At 43.6% G+C, this 24260-nt stretch overlaps 2 protein-coding genes across 5 annotated transcripts in view; one reads left to right on the plus strand and one right to left on the minus strand.

Moving 5' to 3' along the window:
* The window catches only part of LOC120760353 (septin-2), a 35139-nt gene extending 21803 nt beyond the window's left edge, over positions 1–13336 (minus strand). For 2 of the 4 annotated variants that reach the window (XM_040080453.2, XM_040080454.2), the window contains exons 1-5: positions 12713–12790; positions 7869–7920; positions 6690–6789; positions 5163–5249; positions 4433–4556 (exon numbers count right to left, since the gene is read on the minus strand). In XM_040080453.2, coding sequence (XP_039936387.1) covers positions 4433–4556; positions 5163–5249; positions 6690–6789; positions 7869–7895 — 338 coding nt within the window. In that variant the 5' untranslated portion in view covers positions 7896–7920; positions 12713–12790. Of the gene's footprint in view, positions 1–4432; positions 4557–5162; positions 5250–6689; positions 6790–7868; positions 7921–8687; positions 8772–12712; positions 12791–13226 lie in introns of those variants that run through there. The other 2 variants (XM_040080455.2, XM_040080456.2) reach the window with 2 other exon arrangements.
* An 8268-nt stretch (positions 13337–21604) lies between these two features.
* Positions 21605–22560, plus strand: CLDN5 (claudin 5). The gene has a single exon (XM_040080457.2). It carries the CDS (start codon positions 21728–21730, stop codon positions 22376–22378), a length of 651 nt encoding a protein of 216 aa, XP_039936391.1. The 5' UTR covers positions 21605–21727; the 3' UTR covers positions 22379–22560.
* Positions 22561–24260: the final 1700 nt, after the last annotated feature.

Raw genomic sequence — 24260 nt, forward strand, 5'->3', positions numbered from 1 at the left:
GCATCTTACATCAGCTTTAAATAATAAGGGAAGAATCATGAAAAGATAAGCACAGAAGGAGAAACACACTTTTATTAAAAACACTACTGTTGTAAAAAATTCAACTTCCTAGCATTTTATCTAGTACTGAGGGAAAATATTTTGATAATGCAAAAGGGTGTTTTCATAACAACCACCAAGTGTCAACTTATGCCTTGAGCCAATTTCAAGTGTTACTCTGTTCACTGGATAAAAAGTTCAAGTGCAAGCTCAGAAGAAAGCACTCACTTGCTGAGACAGCACAGGAACAAGAGATTGAGGATTTTTCTGCCTTTTTTTCTGGGGGTAGGGGCTGAAGATTTGTTTTTAAACCGGTTGACAAATGACTTGTCCCGGATATCCTCTTGATTTACAACCCTGACCCTAGAGCCAGGTTTCTATAGTTACCTATGAAAATTCTTGTATTCTAGTCTGTTCGAATTAAGTACAAATGCATTTGCAAGTCATGCACTCAAGCATCACATGATTTATTAAGCTATTTTTGTTACCTTACAGAATTCTTCTCTGTTGGCAAAGAAAAATAATTCCTACTTAGTTCAAGGCAATTTAAAATATTCCTACAAAGAAGTAAATGAGCACAAAATCTGATCACATAGATTAATCAGACACAGAGAGCAGTGACTAGAGAGAGAAAAGAAAACACAATGCATAACTAAGATCGTTTTAAGCTATTCCAGAGCATGCAGACACCTGCAAACACCATTAATACAAAAGGACACTTTATATTAGGTACTGCAGGGGAAGGAAAATGAACAGCTGACGTAGATAAGGTTAGGCAGATGATTGTGTATCATGAACATGTTTTTGACTACTTGAGAAAAAACTAAGCAGAAAGTTTAACTTGAGAAATAGGAACATTCATATTTTTTTTGCTGAGAAAGCACAAAGTTGATGAGATACATTTAAGGAGGAAACAGAGCCAATAACAGAAAAGAAAATCAATCATTTGGAAATTGAACACAGAATGCTGGCAAACACTGCGACAGGCAGCAACGTTTGACCCAGGGTTGCATGGCTGCAAGGGAGATAATAAAAGAAAGTAACAAGAATGATGGAAGAGATCCTGGAAGGAATTTGATTCTCCAAAGCTAAGTAAGCTTTTAGACTGAGAAGGAATAAATCCACAGTAGAATATATATACACACATTTACATCACTGCAAGATTTGGCTGGTTTAAGTCATATTACAGAAGACAACAAAGCAAAAGATGGAATTTACTGGGTTTTGACCTTGGTGCTGCTCATTAGGAAACATCATCTTAATACCTAAACATGCTGAAACACATCAATATGGGTTTTATTCCTGTTAATCTTCAGTACTTCCCTAAGCTGGTAAAAGGTAACGAGACTGAAGACATACAAATATTAGGACAGAAACCAAACCCTAACAATGGGAAAGAACCCTCACACATTTCTCTGGCAATGTAATTAGTTTACGTGCAGTTCTCTCGGTCTAAGAGCTAGAATTTTCCCTGTAAATACGGTGTTAGTGTCCTGCACCTCCTGACTTCCGGGAAACACCTGCCTTACCCCACAGTGCTGTCATTACTTAGGAGATAGCACATCCTGTATTGTAACAGCAAACAACACAAACACCGCATTCAAGCCTACTGGGGGAAAATGAACAATATTACCAAGCTGCCAAAACCCACAACCCACAAAATAAAACCTTAGTCAGTTAAAAAAAAAAAAAAAAAAAAATTAGCAGCAGCCAAAGAGCAGAGAGCAGCTATGAAAGAATGACCTGTGGCACCACAAGATGAAATCAGGAGTGTGATCAGCGATATCTAACAAGTTCACCTGTAGTCTGTTTTTGTCAACCACTTTTTTGAGGCCAGATATCAAAGCAAATCGAAGCATCAAGCAAGTTTTTTCCTGCCCTGATTACATCCCCTCTCTTCTCATGAAAGATGTTATTTTAAGGACATGCTTCTCTCATGATCCCAATGTACATACACATGGAAAGATGTTGATTGTGTCAAACCTCCCACCATAACGAATTTTGCTGTTCTCCAAACACACCCCTGAACTGATGCCATGAGTAATCCTAGGTGTGGGTCTGACTCTAGAATACAGAACTCCATCCAGCACTAAGGCTTCACACAGAATCTTAAAAAACCCCACCATGGCTAACTGTGGTTCACCTCCACCTTTCCTTCCATATTGTTTTAGGTACAGTAGCATCCAGAAAACAAGAATTACTCTACTTCAGAAAATGTGTTGCACTAAATCCATAAGAAATCATTTCCTAATCCAACACTGTTGTTTTTCCAATCCAGTAGACCACCTGGGCACACTCCTAGTAGCACAAAATTCTTATTGCTCCTTTTTCTTTGACACAAAATACATAAAAATTTACCTCAGCTCCCATCCATGAAAGTCAAACTCTAACATTTAGCCCTTTCATCAACGCACAGAGACTAAAAGCCCTTAGGGAACCTACTCAGGAGAAAGACATTTGAAACAGTCGCAGCCATTGCTGCCTCCTAGAGACACCATGGGAGTTTGATCTACCTATATTCAAAACTAGCCTTAGTGAATTTTGTCACCTCAAAACAAATAGAAACACATAGTCCGCACAAATTGCAGCCTTCCCAAAAAAAGGGGCTTTATAAACGTGGGATCATCAGCAGCACTAACTACCACTGAACCTTGACTGCAGTAAATGCTCCTGAACGCAAACATAAGTTCAAGAACGTGAACTTGCTCCTTCCTCTGAACTACCAAGGAAGGAAGGTGGTTGCACTAGGTTAGTCCTCACTACAGTTCAAAACAAAGAGTCTGTCCATCCAAGTCCCTGAGACATCCTGTACAGATTAAGAGACTTTGTCAAAATGACACTTGCCGTGGCTGAAAGGCTTTTCATGTGACGTAAGTAGACTAAAGAGATACCACTGACTGCATCTTTTTACTTTGTAAGATGTAAGTACTATTTGTTCCTGTAGCTTATTTGATGTTTCAGATTTGTCACAGAAAATTACAGATAAATTGTTCTACTCGGGTCTGAATCACCACGGAATGATTCTATTCAGAAAGCCTCCAAAAAGAAAGGGGAAAATCCCAACACGTAGGTCTCTAAGAAACATCTGAGCAGAATAAACAAAGGGCATTAGAACACAATCAACAGGAAGAGCTCTCTATAACACAATGCACGGGCTGCAGAGCTCTCAGCTCCAGCGGAAGGAAGCTCTAGTCAACAATGCACAAAATAAGCAAGACCATGATGCGGCCCAGAAAGATGACTTTCTGCTATTTCACAAGCTCCATTTTTTTCAACTTACTAAAGTGGGAGGAAAATAAAAATCTCACTAGAGCTTCACTTTCAGACTTTCATTTAGTGTATTACAGAACTTCGCTGCCTTCACTTTTGCTGTGTTCCTACATCTACACCATAGAAAGGAGAAGAACCTTCTGATAATAGGAACACTGCAGATACATCATTCTGTCAGTGAAAGATTGCAAGACATTCTATTAGCATTATATATGTTTATTTTATTTGCTATTTGTCTCTTTCCTGGTCTCTAACTTATAGTGAAGGACTCAAATCAACCTGTATTATCTTTGTGCTCCATTTCTCTGCTGTGATCCTTGTTCGCCTTGGGATTACCACCACCACTACCACAAATAAAGTGTCAAAAAACTTAACAACTAAGTAAAATAAATATTGTTAGCACTTCTTAAAAGACAACCGTGTGAAAATTCAAAGTTTTAATACACTGAAACTAGAAGCATCCCGGTAAGGATATATCATATTTATTTGAAAAAAATTCATCAGCTCTCCACAGTTGAAGAGAATTAACTGAATGTGATTATTGGGAAATTACATTTAGGAACACAGTAATTCTAACTTTGTTACAAATTGCCCCGTTCGTTTCTAGCTGCTTTATAAATTTCTCTCCTCAAAATCACTATACTAAAGCAATTATGTATATTTTCCAGTGTATCTGACAATGATCTTATCCATTAAAGATTGTCAGTGGTATTTAGGCCAGAGAGAGCCAAGTGGTAACTTCATCATAAAAACCACCAGCTCTACCCAAATTGCTGGTAGTACATATAGAGGACAGGGGATGAAAAGAACTGTCTTAAAAACATGGAAACTGGATGGGCCAGAGACACAGAAAGCAAAAGAACAAAAGTTTCCCCCCACCAGAATTCTGTCCTATTGGAATGGCCATACAGACAAAAAGCTGACTGCAGTGCTCAGAGAAAACTTTTTGAAGGAGAGGCTGTTAATTTTGAGGCAGAATCACAGACACAGCCTACAAAACTTTTAAAAACATCAAAAGTGGTTAGAAAATTGAAACTGGAAGTTGTAGAAAGTACCAGAGCCACTAGAACAGTGTTTGTGGAAGACACACACTTCATTAACAAAGCAGTATTTACACACATACCAGTCCTGGCTGTTAATGGCATCTCCATATCCTGGTGTGTCAACTACAGTTAAACGCAGCTTCACCCCTCGCTCCTCTATCTCTACTGTAGAGGCTTCGATTTGAACTGTTCTCTCTATTTTCTCTAAAATAAAGGAACATTTGGATTGTTATTTGCCTATCAGTTCCTGCAGAGACCCTCACAGGAGAGAGCAATAGAGGAGGAACTGCAAGCTCAAGGGTGTTGTAACCTGCATGACATAAAACACTTTATCAAAATACACAAAGTAGTAAGCAGAATTTAACGCCATGTTTTTGTAAGTAAACAAGAAACAATGAATTAAAACGTGGGTTTACTTATGACAATATGCAAAAATAAAATCATAATATTCAAAAGCACAATAGATTCTTTGTCAAAAGGTTATTTACACCTCTAATCAGGATTTAAGGCATTACAGACAAAAAGCAGTAAGAAGAAATGGGATGTAACGGGGATTACAGCAAAACCACGTTTAGGTATATTGATACCTAAAAGGTTTGGGAGCTGTTTCTTCCTAATAGCAACTGATAAAGAAACAAAAACTGTCTTTGAAAGGAAATCTAAATAAGAAAATGACAGCTCAACTAAACATAATTTAGAAGATTTAAATACAGCATGACAAGGTGGGTGAAGAATGAAGCAATATTGACTGAAAGAACATGAAATTTTATAGGGTGGAGCGTGCTGGAGGGACTGCAAAATCACATTTACCTGCAGCTCCAGGAATATAACGTTCTGGATAAAGATCAGTCAGGAACAGACTGTTAATTAAAGTGGATTTTCCTAAGCCAGACTCACCTACAAACAAAATAATTCAGGTTATTAAGCATATACACCTTTTACTCCAAGATTTTTAAAGCACCTTGTCTTTCTCCAAGCCCACATTATGGAGGAAAAATAATTTGTTCATCAGGATCCACCCTAGCTTTTGATATAAAAACATCAAAGGTTCAGCTAGGCACTTTGAAAACACCGGAAAAACAAGTCTCCAGTGTTTTCATAAACGTTACATGAAAATTGTAACTTTACTGTAATAGATGTCACAATAAAAGCTGAAAGGTCATACAGCACTTGGACTATAGATCTAGAGTTCAGTTATTTGAGGGAAATTACAGCTTTTTTCATTTAAACTTACAGAATCAGGAGCTGTAATTCTCCTGTGAAAATTTGAGAGCTTAAAGGCTTTCCTAAATAAGAAATGGAACCTGGAACACTGCTTGGGAAGATGAATGAGTAAAGCAATCCCAAACTAATAGTCAATTTTTGCACCCTTACAGTTAAACCCATATAGGTTCTATGAAACTGAAAATCATAAAGCAAATTATTCAAAATTCACCTGAGAAGTTTCATAATTCTGTAACTTCAAATGATATCAATTTTGTCTGACATCTAAGTAATGAAGTTAAACGTGTCAATTTAAGTACTAAATCTGAGTTTCAAAAACATCACTTGTTTTCTAACTCGAGGAATCAAAGGAGTCAGCATTTAGACCAACTGGTTGTATTATTTTAGACGCTACTAACCAAATCTCAGAGATGAAAAAATTATCTGTATTTCTCATCACAAACTATATGACACAAGAACTCTACAATTATCACAAATTACCTATTTATCTTACAAACACTGCTGAATACTGTCACCAAGTAATCCCAAAAGGTACTATAGAGCATATTTTCATTTTTCACTAACTGCTACAAAAGGGTGACAGTACTGTGGATCCCTTTATACGTTCACACCATAAAAGTGATTGAATGTAAACATAATTCAACACTTGGAAGAGCTTTGTGCCTAAAGGACTCTCCATCAAAGAGACTCAGAGGTGCTCTCTGACAGAACAGGCAAATTACAGGTTTCTCTCTGATACCACAGTGAGTACAGAAGAGCAGAAAACACAACAGCAGCATCACCATTTCTACAGCAAGATACTCACTGCGTGCAGTCATGCCTTCAATGGGGAAACAAGAGTGAAAGAAAGATTAAACAACTCCCCCTGTCATCTGCCCATGAATTAGGAATGCAAAAACGTCCTGTTGGCTGCAAGTCATCATCTTTATTAGCTGTAAATACTGCCTCCTACTAAACATGACAAAATAGTAACAGATGTCATTAAAAAGTGCACAGAGGTTCAAAGCATTTTCTACTGTGTAAGTCAATTTCTAAGTAGGAAGATGTATGCACCTATGTGAAAGAAATGTTGTTGTGGTATAACAGTCAAAAATACTTAAAGAACTCACTTACCAACCACCATGAGTGTGAATTCAAAGCCTTTCTTCACAGATTTCCTGTGAACCTGGTTGGGCAGATTAGCAAATCCCACATAGCCTGCCGAGTCGGAAAACTGACAAGAAAACAAAGGTTGAATATAAATGAGATCCCTTTCCCCCTAAAATGCTGAAAAAGAGTTTACTTGTTTCTACACAATAAAGTTCAGGGATATATAAAGCACAAGGAACAACAGAGAATGAAAGAATTTTTGCTGCAAGAGCAAGGCAGACCTTGAAAAGGCTCATTTACCAAGCAGGCTGACATAAATAGAAATCAGGTAAAGCACCTTGAGCTACACAAACTAAAAGTCTCCCTTTGGATAAAATAAAAATATGCAAGTTTGCAAGAATGCACTATTATTAATCTTAATAAATAAATACAGTTCAAAAATAAAAAATTCTGTTCAAATTTGGTGTCTGCTGCTACTATCCTCTATAAAAATATTGCATACACTTACAGGTAAAAACCAGGAACATTGTAATGGGAGGATTACTGAGATACAATCACACAGAGATGTATCTTTTGCTTGTTAAGTTGTTCACCTATCTCCACAATCTTTAACTTCTATCACAAAAGCAGGAAAAAGAAACATGCCTGAAAAACTTATCAAAGAGATAGGGCTATAAACAGGGCAGTCTGCTCCACCATCTGTTACCCACTGACTGAAAACCTAACAGGAGCCTAAATAAGAAGTGCAGCCACCTGATTTAGGGATCTATGGGCTACCTGGAACCAGATATCTTCTTCACAGATGAGTTTATGATGAGAACAGGTTTTTTACACTGCCATACACTTCCAGTGGAGTGGAGGGGATACAAGGGAAACCACTTAAAAGGTAATTATTTATTTGCTAACAATCCTTTTAAAGCCCATCCAGGTGGGCAAACACATTAGAAATGAAGATCTGTTGTATGAAATTTCCTTAGGTGAAGGTACCATTTTAACTTTGTAAGCAGAGACTGAACATCAGGAAGTCTATCACTAGGATCACACACAATCTCTGCTTCTACTAAGCAGGTCCTTTTAAGAAACACATCTGAAGCAATAAGGTATCATTCATTCACAATTTTAGCACTTCAGTAAAACTAGATATGTTTTTCAGAAGTTGAACAAATTCTAGACAAAATTTTGGCTACGCAGCCGTCTCTTTACCTTTACTTTTTCACCTGACTGAGACATGTTTCTGCCCTTCAAGTTTCAGACACTGGAAGAAAAAAAGCCATAGTGCATGTTAGATAACTTGAAGATTACATTACTTTTAATTTTGAACTGATCAATTGCATGTAATAATCACATTTTATTCTAGTAGAATGAAACATCACATAAGTATTACCAGAATAAACAAGCCATAATCAAAATGTCTTCCTTCTGAAATAAATCACAGGAGTACTTAATTTAAATACTTAAAAAATTCAAAACAGAAACATTCCTTTAAAATGCAAAATATTAAAATTTAGTATCATAACAAACATTCACCCATCCTGTCTTTATAGAAGGATGGTTCACAGATAGGCGAATACAATGCAAATGTTGTCCAAACATTACATTTGAGAATTATTACCACGTCCAAAATTCTCACGAGAACAGGACACCTACACGATTCCCAGGTAAGGGTCAGAACATAACATTATTTTCAGTGACTTCAAAGTGCTGTTGCTGGATAGGACACTGCACTTGGCTAACCCACGCTGGACACAAAAATTCATGCCAGTGTGAAGGACTACCAAAAGAGATTTGTTCTTCAGTTTCAGACACGCAGAACAGCTGGACTTTGGCAAGCCCTTATCTCTTTACTCAAGGATGTTAGCTGTGCTATAGATTACTTATCAGGGCAATAGCAAGGCCCTTTCATTTAGAGCAGCCCCAGAGCAGGGACAGGAAACGCAGAAGTGGCAGGAGCACTTCACAGCTTGCTCTGTTGACAATGCAGCTCTTGGCCTGGGAAAGCAGGGAAGTGACCTATGCAGGCACCTGTGTGTTCAGACTTTCCTGTTGGGTAGCAGGAATCATTTTAGCAGGATACAGTCCAGTTTCTGACACTGGCAGTTTGACAGTCAAATCCTGGCAGAGATACACCGAGCTCTGGACTGAAGGAAAAGTCAAAGTTAGCGTAATTGCCACTTGGAGTTTTAAAGAAAACAGATCTTCAGATCCCATGGTATTTCATTTGCCCTGCAGCAGGCATTTAAAATCCTGGCAGCTGTGCAGGTACCAGCTACCCTGTGAGTCAGGAAAGTTGTTTTTTCCTTCCTCCAACTACTTTTCCCCCATACCCAGCTCATTTGCTTACTAACGAAAGCCCAATGCATCCATTGCCTGGAAAATAGGGAGGTCCTGATTCTAATCATCTTCTGTCAGCCTCTAATTGTGTATTCCTCAAAACATTCTGGAAAACATCCCTTAAGAATGGTTTTGAAAACCAGGGCTTATTTTCCTTTCACCAGTATGCAAAGGCTTGTTCCAGCCTTCAGCCAACCATTGTCACAGATCCTTAAAGATGCTCACAATCCCACTGACAGAAGTAACTCATCGCTCTGTTGACATCTTGTTTCTAAGTTTGGAAACCTCTGTTGTCACCTTGTCAATAAAATTAGTAACATAGCTCAAGAGTTTAGAAATGCTCGTAGTTACTGAGTGCTGATGTAGATATACCTGACCCATTTCTCACAGCAAGGCCAGAGAAGTCACCCAGGCTCACTGTCCATAGATAAAGGAGAGACAGGGGAATGAGTCAGGTTTCAATATGTGTGGCAAATTCCCTACTTCTCTTTTAAACTGACAGTATAGTCACATCCATCGTAGCATTATTCAAGTTACTTGATTAAAAAGCAGAAGAGTCAAAATTGTTGTCAACTGATTACAACACATTCAGCTTCAAAATCAGTCTGTCATCTCACAAGGAACATTTTTTTCATAAAATCATCTGTTCCACAAATACAGCTTACAAAACGTGCTTCCTACATGGCAGACCACATCACCTTGTGTCTTGCTCCGACTGAAAAGTTGCTGTAGCCAAAGCAGCAGCCCAGCTGCTCTGATCACATAATGACTGCAGCTCACACTTCCAGTAAGCAATTTCCCAATGTCTTTTGTTAGAATAGAAATGTGTTAGCTAAAAGTTACCTCAACAACAACAAAAAACCCCACAGAAACACCTGCTGTTCCACAACGCTTAAGGCACCGGGGTTCATTTGGGAGCTCAGCTGCTCAGCCTTGACATTTTGCAATTCCTAATACTGCCCTCATGAGGTTTCCTCGAAAATCATTCCACCAAACAACTTCCCCGGACGACCACGTGCCGCCTTCCCAAAGCTCCACCACACAGCACAAATCAAAACCTTGGAATTAACAAAACGTTAAATCTTCTTACAGCACCAAACAACCCCAGCACTCTCAGCACTGCTCACAGGCGAGAGTTCGGCACCGCACCAGTCCCCCTGCGCAGCAGTGGCCACAGAAACGCGCAGCTCTGGCTGCACGCAGCTGACTCGAACACCAAAACGACGTGAAGCTGAGTCTCTGACGACACGCTAGCTGGTTCCCACACCTGGAAATTGTAACATCTAATTTCTTATCAATTGTCCAGAACAAAATGTATAAAAAAACCCCACAACTAAGGCAAACCAGAGCAAGAGCTGTATCTGTTCTGTCTTCTTTAGATTTTCAAAGTACTCTTTCAATCAGTAGGAGATAAGCAAAACGGCACATACAAAACAGTTCAAGGAGAAAGGACCAGATAAGATACATTTGCAACAACTTGCAGAAAGCAGTGAAACTTTATCTGTAAATAATGCTGGGCCCTACTTAGCAGAAAAAAAAAAAGGGGACGCTGTGCTACAGCACAGGAATGTCCAAATCTAGTTTTGAACAGTGGATAACATAAAAAAAATTTATTTTGGATTCCAACAAATTCCTATCCTGAGTAATATGATGTTGGCAATGTAAAGGAGCAAAGTGCCCCCAAGTTCAGCTGCAGCTGGAACGTGCCATCCCAGTGTCCCCTGGTAAGAGCAGTATTCCGGTGAGAGAGAAAGAGAAGGGAAGGAAAATGGGTCATTTCCTTTGTTCCTGTCAGGATGCAAGAAGTAAACTGTGAGGAACAGGCAGACTGGGAGCTTCTTAATAGGAACCAGCACAAAAGAAAGCGCTGCTGAACATGTACAAAGAGCGTGCCCATATAAGGATATCAAACAACATTTTCAAATAATCACTTCAGAGTGACCTCACATAAAGCAGAACAGCCCTCCTGATTTCTCAAATGAGGCTTCTTTCTTTCCATCACAGGCTACACAACTCAGATAATTTCTGGCAGTATTTAATAGCCACAGACAAGAGTAAAGACTTAAACAGCTTTCCCAGTGCTGGAAATGGTCTCAACAACTTCAGCATTCTGAACTTTTCAGAATTAAAGCAGACAGAAACACCAAGATATGTCAGTAAAACAGCAGTATTTGTGGTTTCTCACTAACAGAACTACAAAACCCAAGGAAGAAATGTCAAACACTGAGTCACATCAATAATAATAGAAAAAAAATGCATGATTCTGTGAATCAGAGTTCTAAGAAGTGAGTCCAGCACAGCCTGTTCTGTGTGCCATGCCTTTATTCCTGGCATGTCCTCACCTCCACTGTGGGAAACCTCCTCCCCTCACTCCCTCTAGATCAACAATCCCAGGTGATTTCACTTTTCCTCATTAGAAATATGAATACTCTGTTACACACTAACAATTCTCCTTTACTCTTATTCAGGAAAATGACTCTATCCCTTCCACCAAACACGGAATTTAGAGAAAATGCAACAACCCAGCCGGGACCTCTGCAGAGAGACAAAGTGTGAGCCATTGCTGTGGCTTGGAATTGACGTTCAGAGCTCAGAAGTTCTACAGACTTCCTTCTGGTATTGTAGTTGAACCAAGGAAACTGCACAGGGATTGCTACTGGGAATGCATCAAAATTTGGAACACACCTGTGACTGTAGAGCACACATATGCACAGCAAAAGGAACAAGGACAAAGCAAGAATTCAACCACCTGTATGAGCACTATTCTTAAAAGGCCAAGAAAAAGCAATGCATGAACCTAAAGCTCTAATCCTAGATATTTTATTTAAAGTTCCATTTCAATGCTAACATGACTCTAAACAACTTCCTTTCATACTGTTTTTTCAATGAACGCAGTCACTTGAAATGCACAAAGGAAGCAGTGTTCTTGTAAATGATCAGTTTTAGGGATGATGTTGTTTCCATGCAAGCAGCTTTTGACAGTATTTTTGCCGAGTTCCTGTGTCAAAAAGCACTGTAAAACGGACCTGTAATTGTGAAAAATAGGGGCTTTTAAAAATTAAAAATATAAACATATTAGCCACGATCACTCATCAGGAAATAGGCAGCTCTGCCTCTCACCCACAGACCTCCAGTATAAATGTGTACAGACTACCAACACACAGCAAACTGGTAAATTTGTATTTAAATCATTTCCAAGTCATGCTTAAGTCTCACGATACCATGAAGTCTCTGACCTACACGTGAACAATAATTAAAGACATTAAAAAAAAGCAAAGCACGGGTTCGGTCTGTTGCCAAAGCAGGCACACGTCGCTCTGTGCATCCCCCGCCGCATCCCGGCAGCCGCAATCCCGTGGTGGGTGCTGCAATTTTAAAAGCATCCGAGGAATGCCTAGTGGAGACAGCACTTCCTGCTCCATCCTCTCCTCGCATCTCCGGCCACCCCAGCACCGCGGCCTCGTCCACATCTCAGATTAACCCTCGCCTTGCTTTAAAAACAAATCAAGGTGTGCGCGAAACGGCCCGACCGCGGCGTCCCGGGGCTCCTGCCCGGGTGCACTTCTCCCGTCCCCGCAGAGCGGCTGCACAAACCTCCCCGCGGGCGGCGGCGGGAGGCCGGGCCGAGGCTGTGCCCCGCACGGGGGAGCCCCTGGAGCGCTGCGGGGGCGGAGGCGCCGCCGCCGCGGGGGACGCGGCCCCTTCCCGGCGCTCACCTGAGGCCGCGGCCGCTCCCGCCGCCAGGCCGCGATCCGCCGCTCCGCCCCGCAGCCCTCCCGCATCCCAGCAGGCACCGCGGCGAGCGCCCGCCTACCCCGCGCCGCTCTATGGTCCGGGCGCTGCCGGAGACAGCAGCGAGAGGCGGCTCCGGGAGCAGCGAGAGGAGGGACAGAGCGTCCCCCGCCCGCCCCGCCGGGCGCCGCCATGGCGGCCCGCGGGCCAGGGCCACCGCCGCCCCGCGTTCAGAAGTGCCACATCTACACTTAATGGTTCGGATTCTGTTTTCTACCCAAACATCGTTCTGGGATTGCTCCGCTTACAGCGGGTTTTAGCGATTCTCCTCAGTGGAAACCCTGACAGGTGTGATAACCGAGCTTAAACTTTGTGCTGTTTGACTGTGCTGCAGTATTGTAACGCCAGCCTGGTTGGTTTGCAGATGCTCATTCACACACGAAGCACACTCCTCTCCCGAGCATTGTACAAAAGATCCAAGGTACTTGTTCTACGTACAGTGCTGTCTTCCCTCACGGCTTTCCCTCTGGTTCTGGTTCCGTGAGAGCCTTGTTCGCTCTCATCGCTGAAGGGCCCAGTCGAGTTCTCGTATGCGGGACTCCAGCAGGCAAACCTGGAGTGTAAATGATACCTACAGTTAGATTACAGAAACACAGCACTTTCTGATATGAAACGGTGTTACATAGTCCAAACCCTAAATGCAACACTGTCAAAACTAAAACACATATTAGCAGAAATACTGGAAAGGCTTTTTCCAACCTGCTAGCTACAAGAACTGTGTTCAGGAAAGTTCCTAGATATCCATCCACACATTTTGAGAGAGCAGCTTGTACGTGTGACCTAGCAGCAAATCTTTTGACTTAAAATTCTGAACACCCATAAACACATTTCTCTTATGTCTGTATTCCCATCCATTAAGCAAACAGGGTTGCAGCTCACAACAGGAAAATGTGGAAGTGAAACAAATGCTGCTGAAGGCAGACTGGCGTTATTTGCAAGTCACATTGTGCTCATATTATCAACTGAGCATTGATGGGATCTGAGCAAGAGCAAGATAAAAGCCAGTGAAAGCACAAGCAAGTTGTTTCCTAGGACAAAATGTAGTGTTACAACTCAGAGTTCTGATACATACTTCCTTCCTGGAGGAGTTAAAAGACGACATTTCAGTCTTAGAAATTAAGGTTTAATTTTAAGTTATTCCATGGGTTTCCATATAGGTGTTTTGTACTATCACCAGAGGAACGACTGTAGCAGTTTTTCTTTCACTAAATTAGAGCACTGTGATGGACACAAGATTTTGCACACATGCACTGCTATTACAAACAACTGCTTAGTATTTGAAGAAATGGTAAGAAATTGGCACAGACAATGCCAAACTACAGGCTGCCATCAGCACAGATGGGTGGAAGGTAGCGCATTCCCATGACTGTCACTCCTTTCCTTTGGCGGGATTTAGTGCAAGGGGTGAAAGAGTCCCCAGAAGTTTCAAATTCTTCAGTCTTGAGGCGTGCCAATAATTTCCACAAGTCACGGCCGAATCAGACCGCTGACCAATTGTCACACAGAATGTTCAGGGAAGCAACAATCCTTCCAAAGAAGTGCCATTAGGCCAGCGAGTGATGTAAGGGAGGGCACCTGGGGTAAGAGCAGAGGTCAGTCCTAGCCAGTGCCCTGCCCCTGCAGTGCCCAGGAGCAGATGCTTAGGAAAAGATAAAAGTACACAGTGCCTGTGTATCCTCCCAGCTTCCGGCAATCTGGAGCTCGGCAGCTTCCTCAGCCAGAAGTTTTATCTTGATAGTTCTCTCTTCCATGAATTTTTCTTCTTGCTTTTTGAACCCATCCCAACTTCTGGCTTTAAAGAGCATCCTGTAACAATGAGTGTTACAGTGTGTTAGTCACTTGATGAAAATGTACTTTTGTTACTTTTGAAACCTGTTACGAGACTCGTTATGAAACTGCAGTTCACAGGAATGTCAGGCAGCAGAACTGGAATGGTTTGGGGTGTGTGACTGAGCAATGCTGGGCTGCAGACACCTTCAGCAAATGCAGCCCCCCCAAACACGTGCATGTTTATTTCTCACACCAATATTAGCAGTGGTGCAAACAGAAGAAATAGTCCAGAAATGTTAAATAGTCTAGAAATGTTCACGCTGTGAACAGCAGTCTGACTGTGAATCACTCATTCCCAGAATTATTATTTTTGAAAGAATTTTGTTTCGTTTTTCCTTTGGAAGTTCCAATGCTTTTTCTTAAAGTTCCTGATACATCAGGGTTAACATTATCAAAAGCACAAAAGTCCTTCCTTGAATTCAAATCTCAACTTTGTGTAGAGTCACATCTTAATAAGTGAGAAATACCTCATACATTCAGCAAAAGACATTATGTGTCTTTTGTTCCAGTTCTTACTAGAGAAAATGGTGATACTGATTATAATGAAATAAATACATCCATAAACTAAAACCTAAACTGAGTTTTAATAGATAAACCAACTCCACATTCCTTGGCATTACTTTCCTTAAGATATGCTGCTTAAGTGTCTTTTTTTAACTCGATTATCTTTCAGTGCAGTCTTTTCCTCACATAGATGAATGTTTGGTTTTGAGTCCAAATTTCTTTGTGATTGCTGTAATGGCTGCAATATTAAAGTAGTTCATGGAGATATTTACTCACTACTATAAGATACTGAGCATCTTGAACTCTCCCAGTCCTCTCTGGAGATAAAATTGCCCAAGGGCTGATTAAACAACTTAATCATACACATAAATCCTTTTCATTTCCATGAGATTTCAGTTTGTGTTTGATTTGAAGTATTTGCGTATGCTTTGCCAGGTTACAGTACATGGCTCAAGGTCCAAACTTTTTAGAAATAAATCTGCTGCATACTGTGGGCAATGTCTTCTTTTAAAGGACTACCAGAGAAAAAAGTACTTTGAATGTAGCTAGTGGGAACGTCAGATGAAGTAATTTAGATATTCCTTGGGTTAATTTGTAGGATTTGAGTGTGCTGAAAGACAGAAAAGGTTGAAGTTCCCATTGATTTAATCAAAATACTCTTTTGTGAAGAGCTTTTTCTATGGAATCACCAATGGGGAGAACCATTCTAACATCTCAAATGTCCTCATTTTTGCAGACACGCTGCATGAGGAATCAGAGATGTCAGGTCCACGGGAAGCAGGTCTCACTGATGAGCCCTTCTGAGACCTGCAGCTCAGAGCTGGAGCCTGGACAGGGTATGAACAGGAAGCCACTATGTGTGCATGGAGCAGATTTACCGACGCAAGCTACTTTACAAGAAAATCTGCAGCAGATAAGTATTTTCCCTTGGTGCAAAAAACGCCCAGGCCTCATTTTCAGTGACACAGTACAGGAAATGAAGATTATATTTGATTTATAGTAGTCTCAGAGGAACAGAAGTGTTTCTTTTGCATTTACAAGGGCATACAAGCCCTCCTTTTCAAGATGCTACTTATGTCAAGGAAGAAGCAATAAGAAAAGCCTGCAAATATTCTCCAATATAAGAGACATTTTGCATCTTTTCACCAAAACCAGCCATTGTTTCCTCTTACTGGAAACAAAGTTCCTTTTTAAGAAGGAAATCAGGATTGACCAAACAGATGTGTGTTATTCCCAAAAGCAGAACCTCTTCGAGACACGTAGGGGCTGCACTGCAGAGAAGAGGTTTCCCAAACCTCCCACATCTTCTCAGCAATGCACATTTCTTGAAACACGAGATAAATGTAGTATATTTCCCATCACTAACCCTGAATAATTTTCAGTAACTTCATGGTCATGTCTTTACTAATGACTTTCAACATCTGCAATGTGTATTTAAAACAATGGCATTTGTCCTTGCTGACGCTGCTCTTTACAAACTGACACCTCATGTGATTTCCCAAGAATTACATGGGAAAGAGATATACCAGGATCCTGGTACACCACAATCTGTGGAAGGAGGCTAACTCTGAAAGAGAACAAAATTAAACTATAGTGGTCCTGAAGGAAACATGATGTAGAATGGACCATTAGGCATGAAACAATGTGTATTTCCTATAGCTTCCCCCCATCCTGCCTTTCCAAACTTTAATATGTTATGTTCTCAAGATCTGTCCATAGCATTAAAGAGAAGTATTTGAAGTGGCATGGCCTCAGCATACATCCAGTGTGATCTTCTGATGAGTGGGATGATCAAACTCATCTACATGACATTCTAAACTTTGGGAAAGGGCCTTCATAGCCCTTATTAACTGCCCTGGAACACCATTAACACAGGGTTATGGCTGTGTCACTGCACACCACAGTGTTTTCTGCAAAGCTAAATCCAGAAAACAAGGTGCTGAAGGGTTGGGTGCACAGCAGCTCACAGTGCAGCCCAGCTGGTCCTGACTGGAGTGACTGGAAATGTTCTCAGCAGGGCGTGCTTTAACAGAGAGACGTGAAGATCGATTCCAGCACCGGGAAGTTTCAAGTGCTGCTCCAGAAGTTTGTGTGCAAAGAAATTCAAGAGGGGGCATGTGGAACTTAGTTCTAATGATGGTTTACCGCTATTGTTTTCCTCATTCAGTGAGGAAAGCACTGTAACACTGTCTCAGCATTCCCACCATGTCTAGCCCTGGCTAGACCCAGGCAGAGGGTGTGTGCAAAGAGCAGAGACTGATACAGGGCTGGGGCCGCTGTGTCTGGAAAGGGATCTACAGCAGCAAATATATGAGGGCTGGAAGCACATTTATAACTTCTTTCAGTGTTTTTCCAGCTACATATATCCGTTTCCTTCCTTTCTTTTACCTGACTCTAGTCACATCAGCACTGAGAGGGAACAGGGCATCCATTTCTCAATCCTAAAGGGCAGCAGCAACACTTGTACTAAAAAAAGTGTTGGATTCCACATCATTAGTACCAGTCACTGAGAACACTATTTGTTCTTGCAAAATTCTGGTCTGGTTTTCTCTTTGCGCAAAAGATGATCCAAGAGAAGAAGTGACAAATTTGCGTTAATCACTTCAGCTTGTTCCCAAAAATAAACGATCGTGAAATAAATCCTGCGGTGAAACTGAGCACTTTCATTTTGTAATAACCTGCTCATTTGACAAGAACTCATTTCCTATGTGCCACTCTTCTCATGTGTCACACTGACATTGGCACTACTCACACACAAGAGCTGTGTGGAGTTCTAACCTAGTATGGAATCTCTTCTGTCGGGAAAAGAATTGCCTTTTGACGGAAAATTCAGAAAGAAGTAATCTTCACTGAGAAACCTCAGGCTTTCTAAATAAAGAACAGCCTTTGCCTAACCCCTCTGTGTTTGTAAATCTCCCTGCCTTTATTTCAGCACTAATTAGAATACAAAATATGGCACAAAATCTATCTCTAATAGGATTCCTAATTCTTCACCTTTGCTTATGTCTGATCCAAAAGTTGTGGTAAGCTGCCTTGAGATCATTGGGATTTAATTAATCTTTTGACTCATTCTCCATCTTATAAACAAAAACAATATGAGGTTTGTGCATAAGATTGATCCCAAATGTAATTTTTCCCCTCTGTCTTCCAGATGCTTAATATTTTAGGGATTAGAAAGAGCAGAAGCACTAAGGTAAGGGACACTCCACAAATTATAAACCAAGTCTGCACACTACATTTCAGGTCCCCAAAGGCAAATCTATCCAAACATTGCTGGTGGGAAGCCTCGGGGCTGAGCAAACCCTGACAAGGCTGGAGGGCCGGGTACAGCAGGTCTGAGCCATGGGACAGCGTTCACACAGCAGGACAAGCAGTGCTGGTGAGAGCCTGGACCCCCCATTAACAGCCCTCCCAGTAACTGTGTGCCTGGTGTTTGTCCTGATTGTCAGGAAAGGAGCAAAACCACAATCACCTCTAATCCCAGAGCCCCTCTTGCTATAGCAACTGTGCAATTGTTCTCAGCTTGAATACCACTTCCGCCCATTTTCACAGGCTCTAAAGCCCCCTATGTATCCCCTTAGAATGATTTAATTAATACATAGCTGAAGCAGAAATAGATGTAATGACAGGAATGGTCATTTGTTAAAGAGCTACTTTGCTGTAAAAACATCGTGCCTTTGAGTTTAAAAGAACTGACTTTTCCAGCAAGGGTTCAACTTACAAGAAGGGATTTTCCTCACTTAACACCCCAAATAAAACATCATGCTGATTTGTATTTCCTTTTAAGAAAGTAGAACCTCTTCATTTCTGGGAGTTTAATTTCCAGTGTTTTGACATTAACACATAAGAAACCACAACGTGCTGAAGCTGATGGTGTCCTCAGGCACCCCAGCGACTGTGTCAGTCAAGGTAGCTGTAAATCAAGTAAGCAAACCTCCGAGCACCTTGCACCAGTGGTCTCATTAAAGGTAGTCAGTGCAGCAAACTTTGAGGATCAGGGAATAGAGTAATTAAAAATGGAGGTTGTTGCCAGTAACCAGGATAAAAGCTAATATCTGGGATAATGCAAAGAAACAGACAAAAGTGAAATACCAGGAATGGAAATGCTTCTAAGCAGAAAGGTTCAGTTGCTCTGTGATTATTAAGCACGTATTTCCCCAGAGAAATAATTGCCTTGGATTAAGTGATTTGTAGGACTCTGTTGCTGGGTTACAGGTAGCAAGGGAAGGTGGGGTGAGGGTTGCAGAGGTAAAACAAGCCATGGGCTGGCTTTCCTTCTCAGCCCAAAGAGCCAGGCAGCTGTGCCGGCCCCATGAGTGCACAGGAGCGCACACAGGCCGTGTATGGGAGGAAACCCGGAGTTCCGTGCTCCTGGGCAAGTGGCAAGGGTGGGGCTTTCCTGTGCTTATGGGCTAAGATAACTGGCATTTCTCCCCCCTTTCTTAATTGTTCTTCTGTGCTGTTTTCTATATAATCATTATTATCATCATAAATACAGATGTATTCAGTTTCAGCCTGTGTTCTGGGTTTCTTCCTGTTCACCTCTGAGATATCTCTGTCTCTGTGGATGGCTTTTTTTGCACATTCTCCTCTCCCTGACACCAGTAACTCTTCTGAGTGATTGTAAGCAGCCCCGGTTTGACAAACTGCACGGCCCCAGTCACACATTCCTCCTGGACTTGCACACTGGAATTTGAAGTTTTGAATAATTGAAGTAAACTCTATGTATTTTATATACAACTGGAAGAGGAGATAAATCCTCTGAACTCTGTTTACCAGGCAGTCTTTGTTAGGAAGACATTTTCCATGCTAGAATTGTTTACAGCTTCTCAGGCAGAGATAATCAAAAGGCTGCAGTCATCATGTGTCAGCATGTCCAACTCCGTGACGGTCCACAAGCTCCTGATATTCTTGTATTTCTTTTTTTGGGTGTCTTGTGGCTATTTGGGTATCTTGTGGCTAAAGTTCATCCCCTGGTTGTCAAAAAAAGGAAGTGAAAGGCCATATTCAGTGTGCTGTGACCTTGTTGTCATCCTCCTGTTACTACACTGGGGTCCTCTGCTGAAGTCACCTGTCAGGATGTGCGCAGGGCATTGCCCCTTGTTACCTCAGCTGTTACATCCTCAGCCGTCAATCCATTCCTTTGACCTTTGCTTGTTCTTTTTCTGCTGCTTCTGCTTCACATGTACACTTTTCCATTCATGCTGCATTCATATCAGTCTTAAGATTTGGATCACAAACCTCTGCATGCCACAGTACGTGCTGTGCATTTTTGTACAACAGAGAAAACCGCTTATATACAGGCAGGAAATGTGTTCTTTTCAACTCTGTGATCTCCCCTACACTGAAAGGACACTTTGGGCTAACTGCTACTAAATCTAGTCAAACCAATTCAAATGTCACTGTGAATATAATTTTCAATTTTGTCTAAAACATTTTAAACTATTGCAATCAAAGCAAGCCTTTCTCAGGAGACCCAGTGCAAAGCCACTGGGGCACAGCTCCTTGTGAGTGCTGTGAGGCAGCTGGTGAGGTCTGTTCTCTTTCTCCAGCTGCTGTAACTGAAGCATTGACAGCACAAACACGTCCTGCATCTGCCAGCCTTGAGGGGCTGAGACCTGCTGCTGGCTGCAGGGGCTGAACCAAGGCTGCTTGGCAAGAACAATCCGGGACACCAGTGACCCACAGAGACTGTAGCAATTGCAATGTCTGTCTGGCCTGATGATAAAACCTCTTGTAAATACAGTGTTTTTGACATGGGCATTTAACTCCTTGACATACCATAAAGATCCAAAATGTGCTCTAACAATTCAAAGGGTAAAGTTAAGTTTGGAATCTTTGTGAAAACTTGTTTAAATTGTACACCTTGTCCTTGGCTCCAGGATCAGAGCAAACAGTTTCATGCCTGGTGTAAGCTAAGAGCAGTTATTCTTCCTGGACTAAGCTAAGAATCTGTCTACTGGTACTGATTGGTGACATGCAGATCCCATATCCAAGGCTCTTCTATTTTCTGCGTGGCTCCTAAGCATTTGATGCTGGTTTTTTAGCATTTACCCTGCACGATGTGCAGGGGAGAACTGTGCCTGTCCATCAGTGCTTAGTGCTTTCTATAACCAGGACTTCCACACTGTTGGGTGCCTGCATTGGCAAGACCTCTCCGAAAGTCTTGCCGCGGACTTTATCAGTAAATAGGAAATACACAGATAACGGCCCTAAAAGGAATTTGAGCAGCCGAAATCCGAGACGAGAAGCCTCCCGCCCCACGCTTAACTGGGAACGGGCAGCATCCCTGCCTGCGAGCTCCTCCCGGAGCAGGGTGCCGGGGAGAGCAGAGCGAAGGGACCCCCGAGCGGGAGGGAGGACCGAACACCCGGCCCGGCCCGGCCCCGGCCCCGGCCCCGGCCCCGGCGGGCGGTGCTGCTGCTCTCGGCAGGGCCGGGCCGGGCGGGACGGGGGCGGAGGGCGGGCGCCCCGCGGCTCGTCATATAGCGCTGCCCGCGGCCGCGGCACTCAGAGCCGGCTCGGCAGCCACCCGGGGCAGGGGAGGAGATCAGGCGAGCCTTCCTTCCTTCCTGCGGAGCCCGTGGGGCAGCGCTGGCAGCAGCATGACTTCGGCGGCGGTGGAAATTTTAGGGCTGGGGCTGGGCATCCTGGGCTGGGTGGGAGTGATCCTGGCCTGCGGGTTGCCCATGTGGCAGGTGTCGGCCTTCATCGACGTGAACATCGTGGTGGCGCAGACCATCTGGGAAGGGCTGTGGATGAACTGCGTGGTGCAGAGCACGGGGCAGATGCAGTGCAAGGTGTACGACTCCATCCTGGCGCTGCCGCCCGAGGTGCAGGCGGGCCGGGCGCTCACCGTCATCGTGGCGCTGCTGGGGCTGGTGGCGCTGATGGTGACCGTGGTGGGCGCGCAGTGCACCAACTGCATCCGGCCCGGCAAGATGAAGTCCCGCATCGTGATCGCCGGCGGGGCCATCTACGTCCTCTGCGGGGTCCTGGTCCTCATCCCGCTCTGCTGGTTCGCCAACATCGTCATCAGCGACTTCTACGACCCCACCGTGCCGTCGTCCAAGAAGCGGGAGATGGGGGCCGCGCTCTACATCGGCTGGGCGGCCACGGCTCTGTTGCTCTTCGGGGGCTGCCTCATCTGCTGCTGCTCCTGCTCCCAGCGCGACGAGAGCTCCTTCCCCGTCAAGTACTCGGCGCCGCGGCGGCCCACGTCCAACGGCGAGTACGACAAGAAGAACTACGTGTGAGCGGGGCCGACCCGCTCCGCGGCCCCGCGGGGCACGGACAGACGGCTGCGGGCCGGGAGCGTCTGCGGGGAGCTCCAGCGCTCCCCTGCCTGGAGGCTTTTCCTCACGGGGACCGCCGTGAAGCGGCGGCCCTAGGCAGGGCAGCGCCCCGCTGCCCTCCAGCCCCGCTCCCCGGCGGGTCCGGCCGCTCCGCTGCGGGCAGCGCCGCCGGCTCCCGGTACTGACCGACCGCGCTGCCGGCCGAGCAAAGCCCTCCGCGGCCGCCCGGAGCAGGCGAACCAGCGTCTCCCCGGCCCGGGGCGGCCGGGGGAACCGAGGAGCCCGGGCGAGTCACGGCGGCGTTCACCGGGACGACCCGTCCGGGATTCGTCGCCGCCGCCCGCCCGCCCGGCTCCTGCCGCAGGTCCCGGCCGTTCCCCGGCGTTACCGTGACACTCGTGAGTACTGTACCGCCCGCTGCCGCCGCCGGTGCCCCGGGGCACGGCCGGGCCGCTGGCACCGGGCGTCGGCGCGCACCGTAGCCGAGGAGCAGCTTCCCACCGTCTTCATCTCTCCCAAAGGCTGCACCTGGCAGTTCCTGCTCGGACTGATAAGGGGGCGGAGGGTTGATCTGTTTGAGCAATTAAAATAGGGATCCTGTCCAAAGCATGACACTAACCTTGGTCCTTAATCCCACAGGCAGTAACTGGAGAGTTATTTGACTTTCTTCAGTTGTTTCAGTCCCTCACTGAAGTGTATTGGTCTGTGTGTATCTGAAACCTTGAAAGAGATTTCAGGTAGTTGCTGTCCTTTAGTGGAGTACAAATCAGATAACACTAGTTTGTCTCTTGAGGTTCATCTCTTCTTCTTCAGCTTGTGCTCTGTTTTCACTTGAATATGAACTCATTGCCAGAATTATTTGAGGACTAGATTAAGAAATCTGGGAGATCACTGTATGTCCTGGCTCCAGCAGGGCCTCTGCTCATCTCATCTGCTCTACAGGAGACTGGAAACATAAAAATTGCCCCAGATACTGATGGCTGGGGGGAATGATGTCTTTGTGGCTTTCTTGCCAAGCTCTGCTTGCTGCCAGTTTTGAAATGTGTGTTCAGCTGGACGTGCGCTTGGTTGGCTCCCCACCGTGGTTTTGTTAACACGTGCTTTCCTTCATTTACCAAATCAAGCAAAAAATTGCTAGAAGAATTTTACCAAAAATATCTTGACTGAGACTTTGTGCCAGGTGATCAGTTGCGAAGTCATGACTCTCCCAGCTCTCAGCTCCTCCGCATTGCCCTGGTAACACTCTGCAGGCTGGAAGGAAGATGGTTTGGGCAATATAACTCTAATTTTCCTGAGGTCAACACCTGAACTTCACCACAGTCTGAAATATTAGCTTACACTTTTTCATTTTATACTGCAGAGACAAACTTTGTTGAGGGAGGCGCTTAAGGAGATGGTGTGATACTTCTCCAAACTAATTACTTGTGAATCCACGCAGGAATATGCTACTGACTGTGGCAGCATCTGCATTGCCATAAGGAGATTTCTGCCAAGAGTTAGGGAGGAAATGTGCTGTTTATACTCCTCAGAGAACAACGCTACGACCTCACAGGTCCTCACAATCACGTAGCAACACAGTGCACACCTGACCTGAGCATTAACCCTGACAGCTTTCTGATAACACCAAACTTATGAACAAACCATAACTGTGGGTCTGACAGATTGACATTGACTCTGTTCTTGCCTTGCTTAGCAAACTTAAAACCCTGGAGGTATCAGCAATTCAAAAACTGGAATAAGAGACTAAAGCCTCGCCCCTGCAAATTTTAATGTTGAAGATTAAGCACATGATTTACCCTTTTGAAGATAACTGCTTTTGTTTTTCAAACATATAAATAGCAGG

The sequence above is a fragment of the Hirundo rustica genome, chromosome 17, assembly GCF_015227805.2.
Source record: "Hirundo rustica isolate bHirRus1 chromosome 17, bHirRus1.pri.v3, whole genome shotgun sequence".
In the NCBI taxonomy this organism is placed as follows: Eukaryota; Metazoa; Chordata; class Aves; order Passeriformes; family Hirundinidae; genus Hirundo; species Hirundo rustica.

What these genes read in the sequence shown, in the direction of transcription:
- CLDN5 (XM_040080457.2), top strand. Translation starts at nt 21,728, where the DNA reads ATGACTTCGGCGGCGGTGGAAATTTTAGGGCTGGGGCTGGGCATCCTG.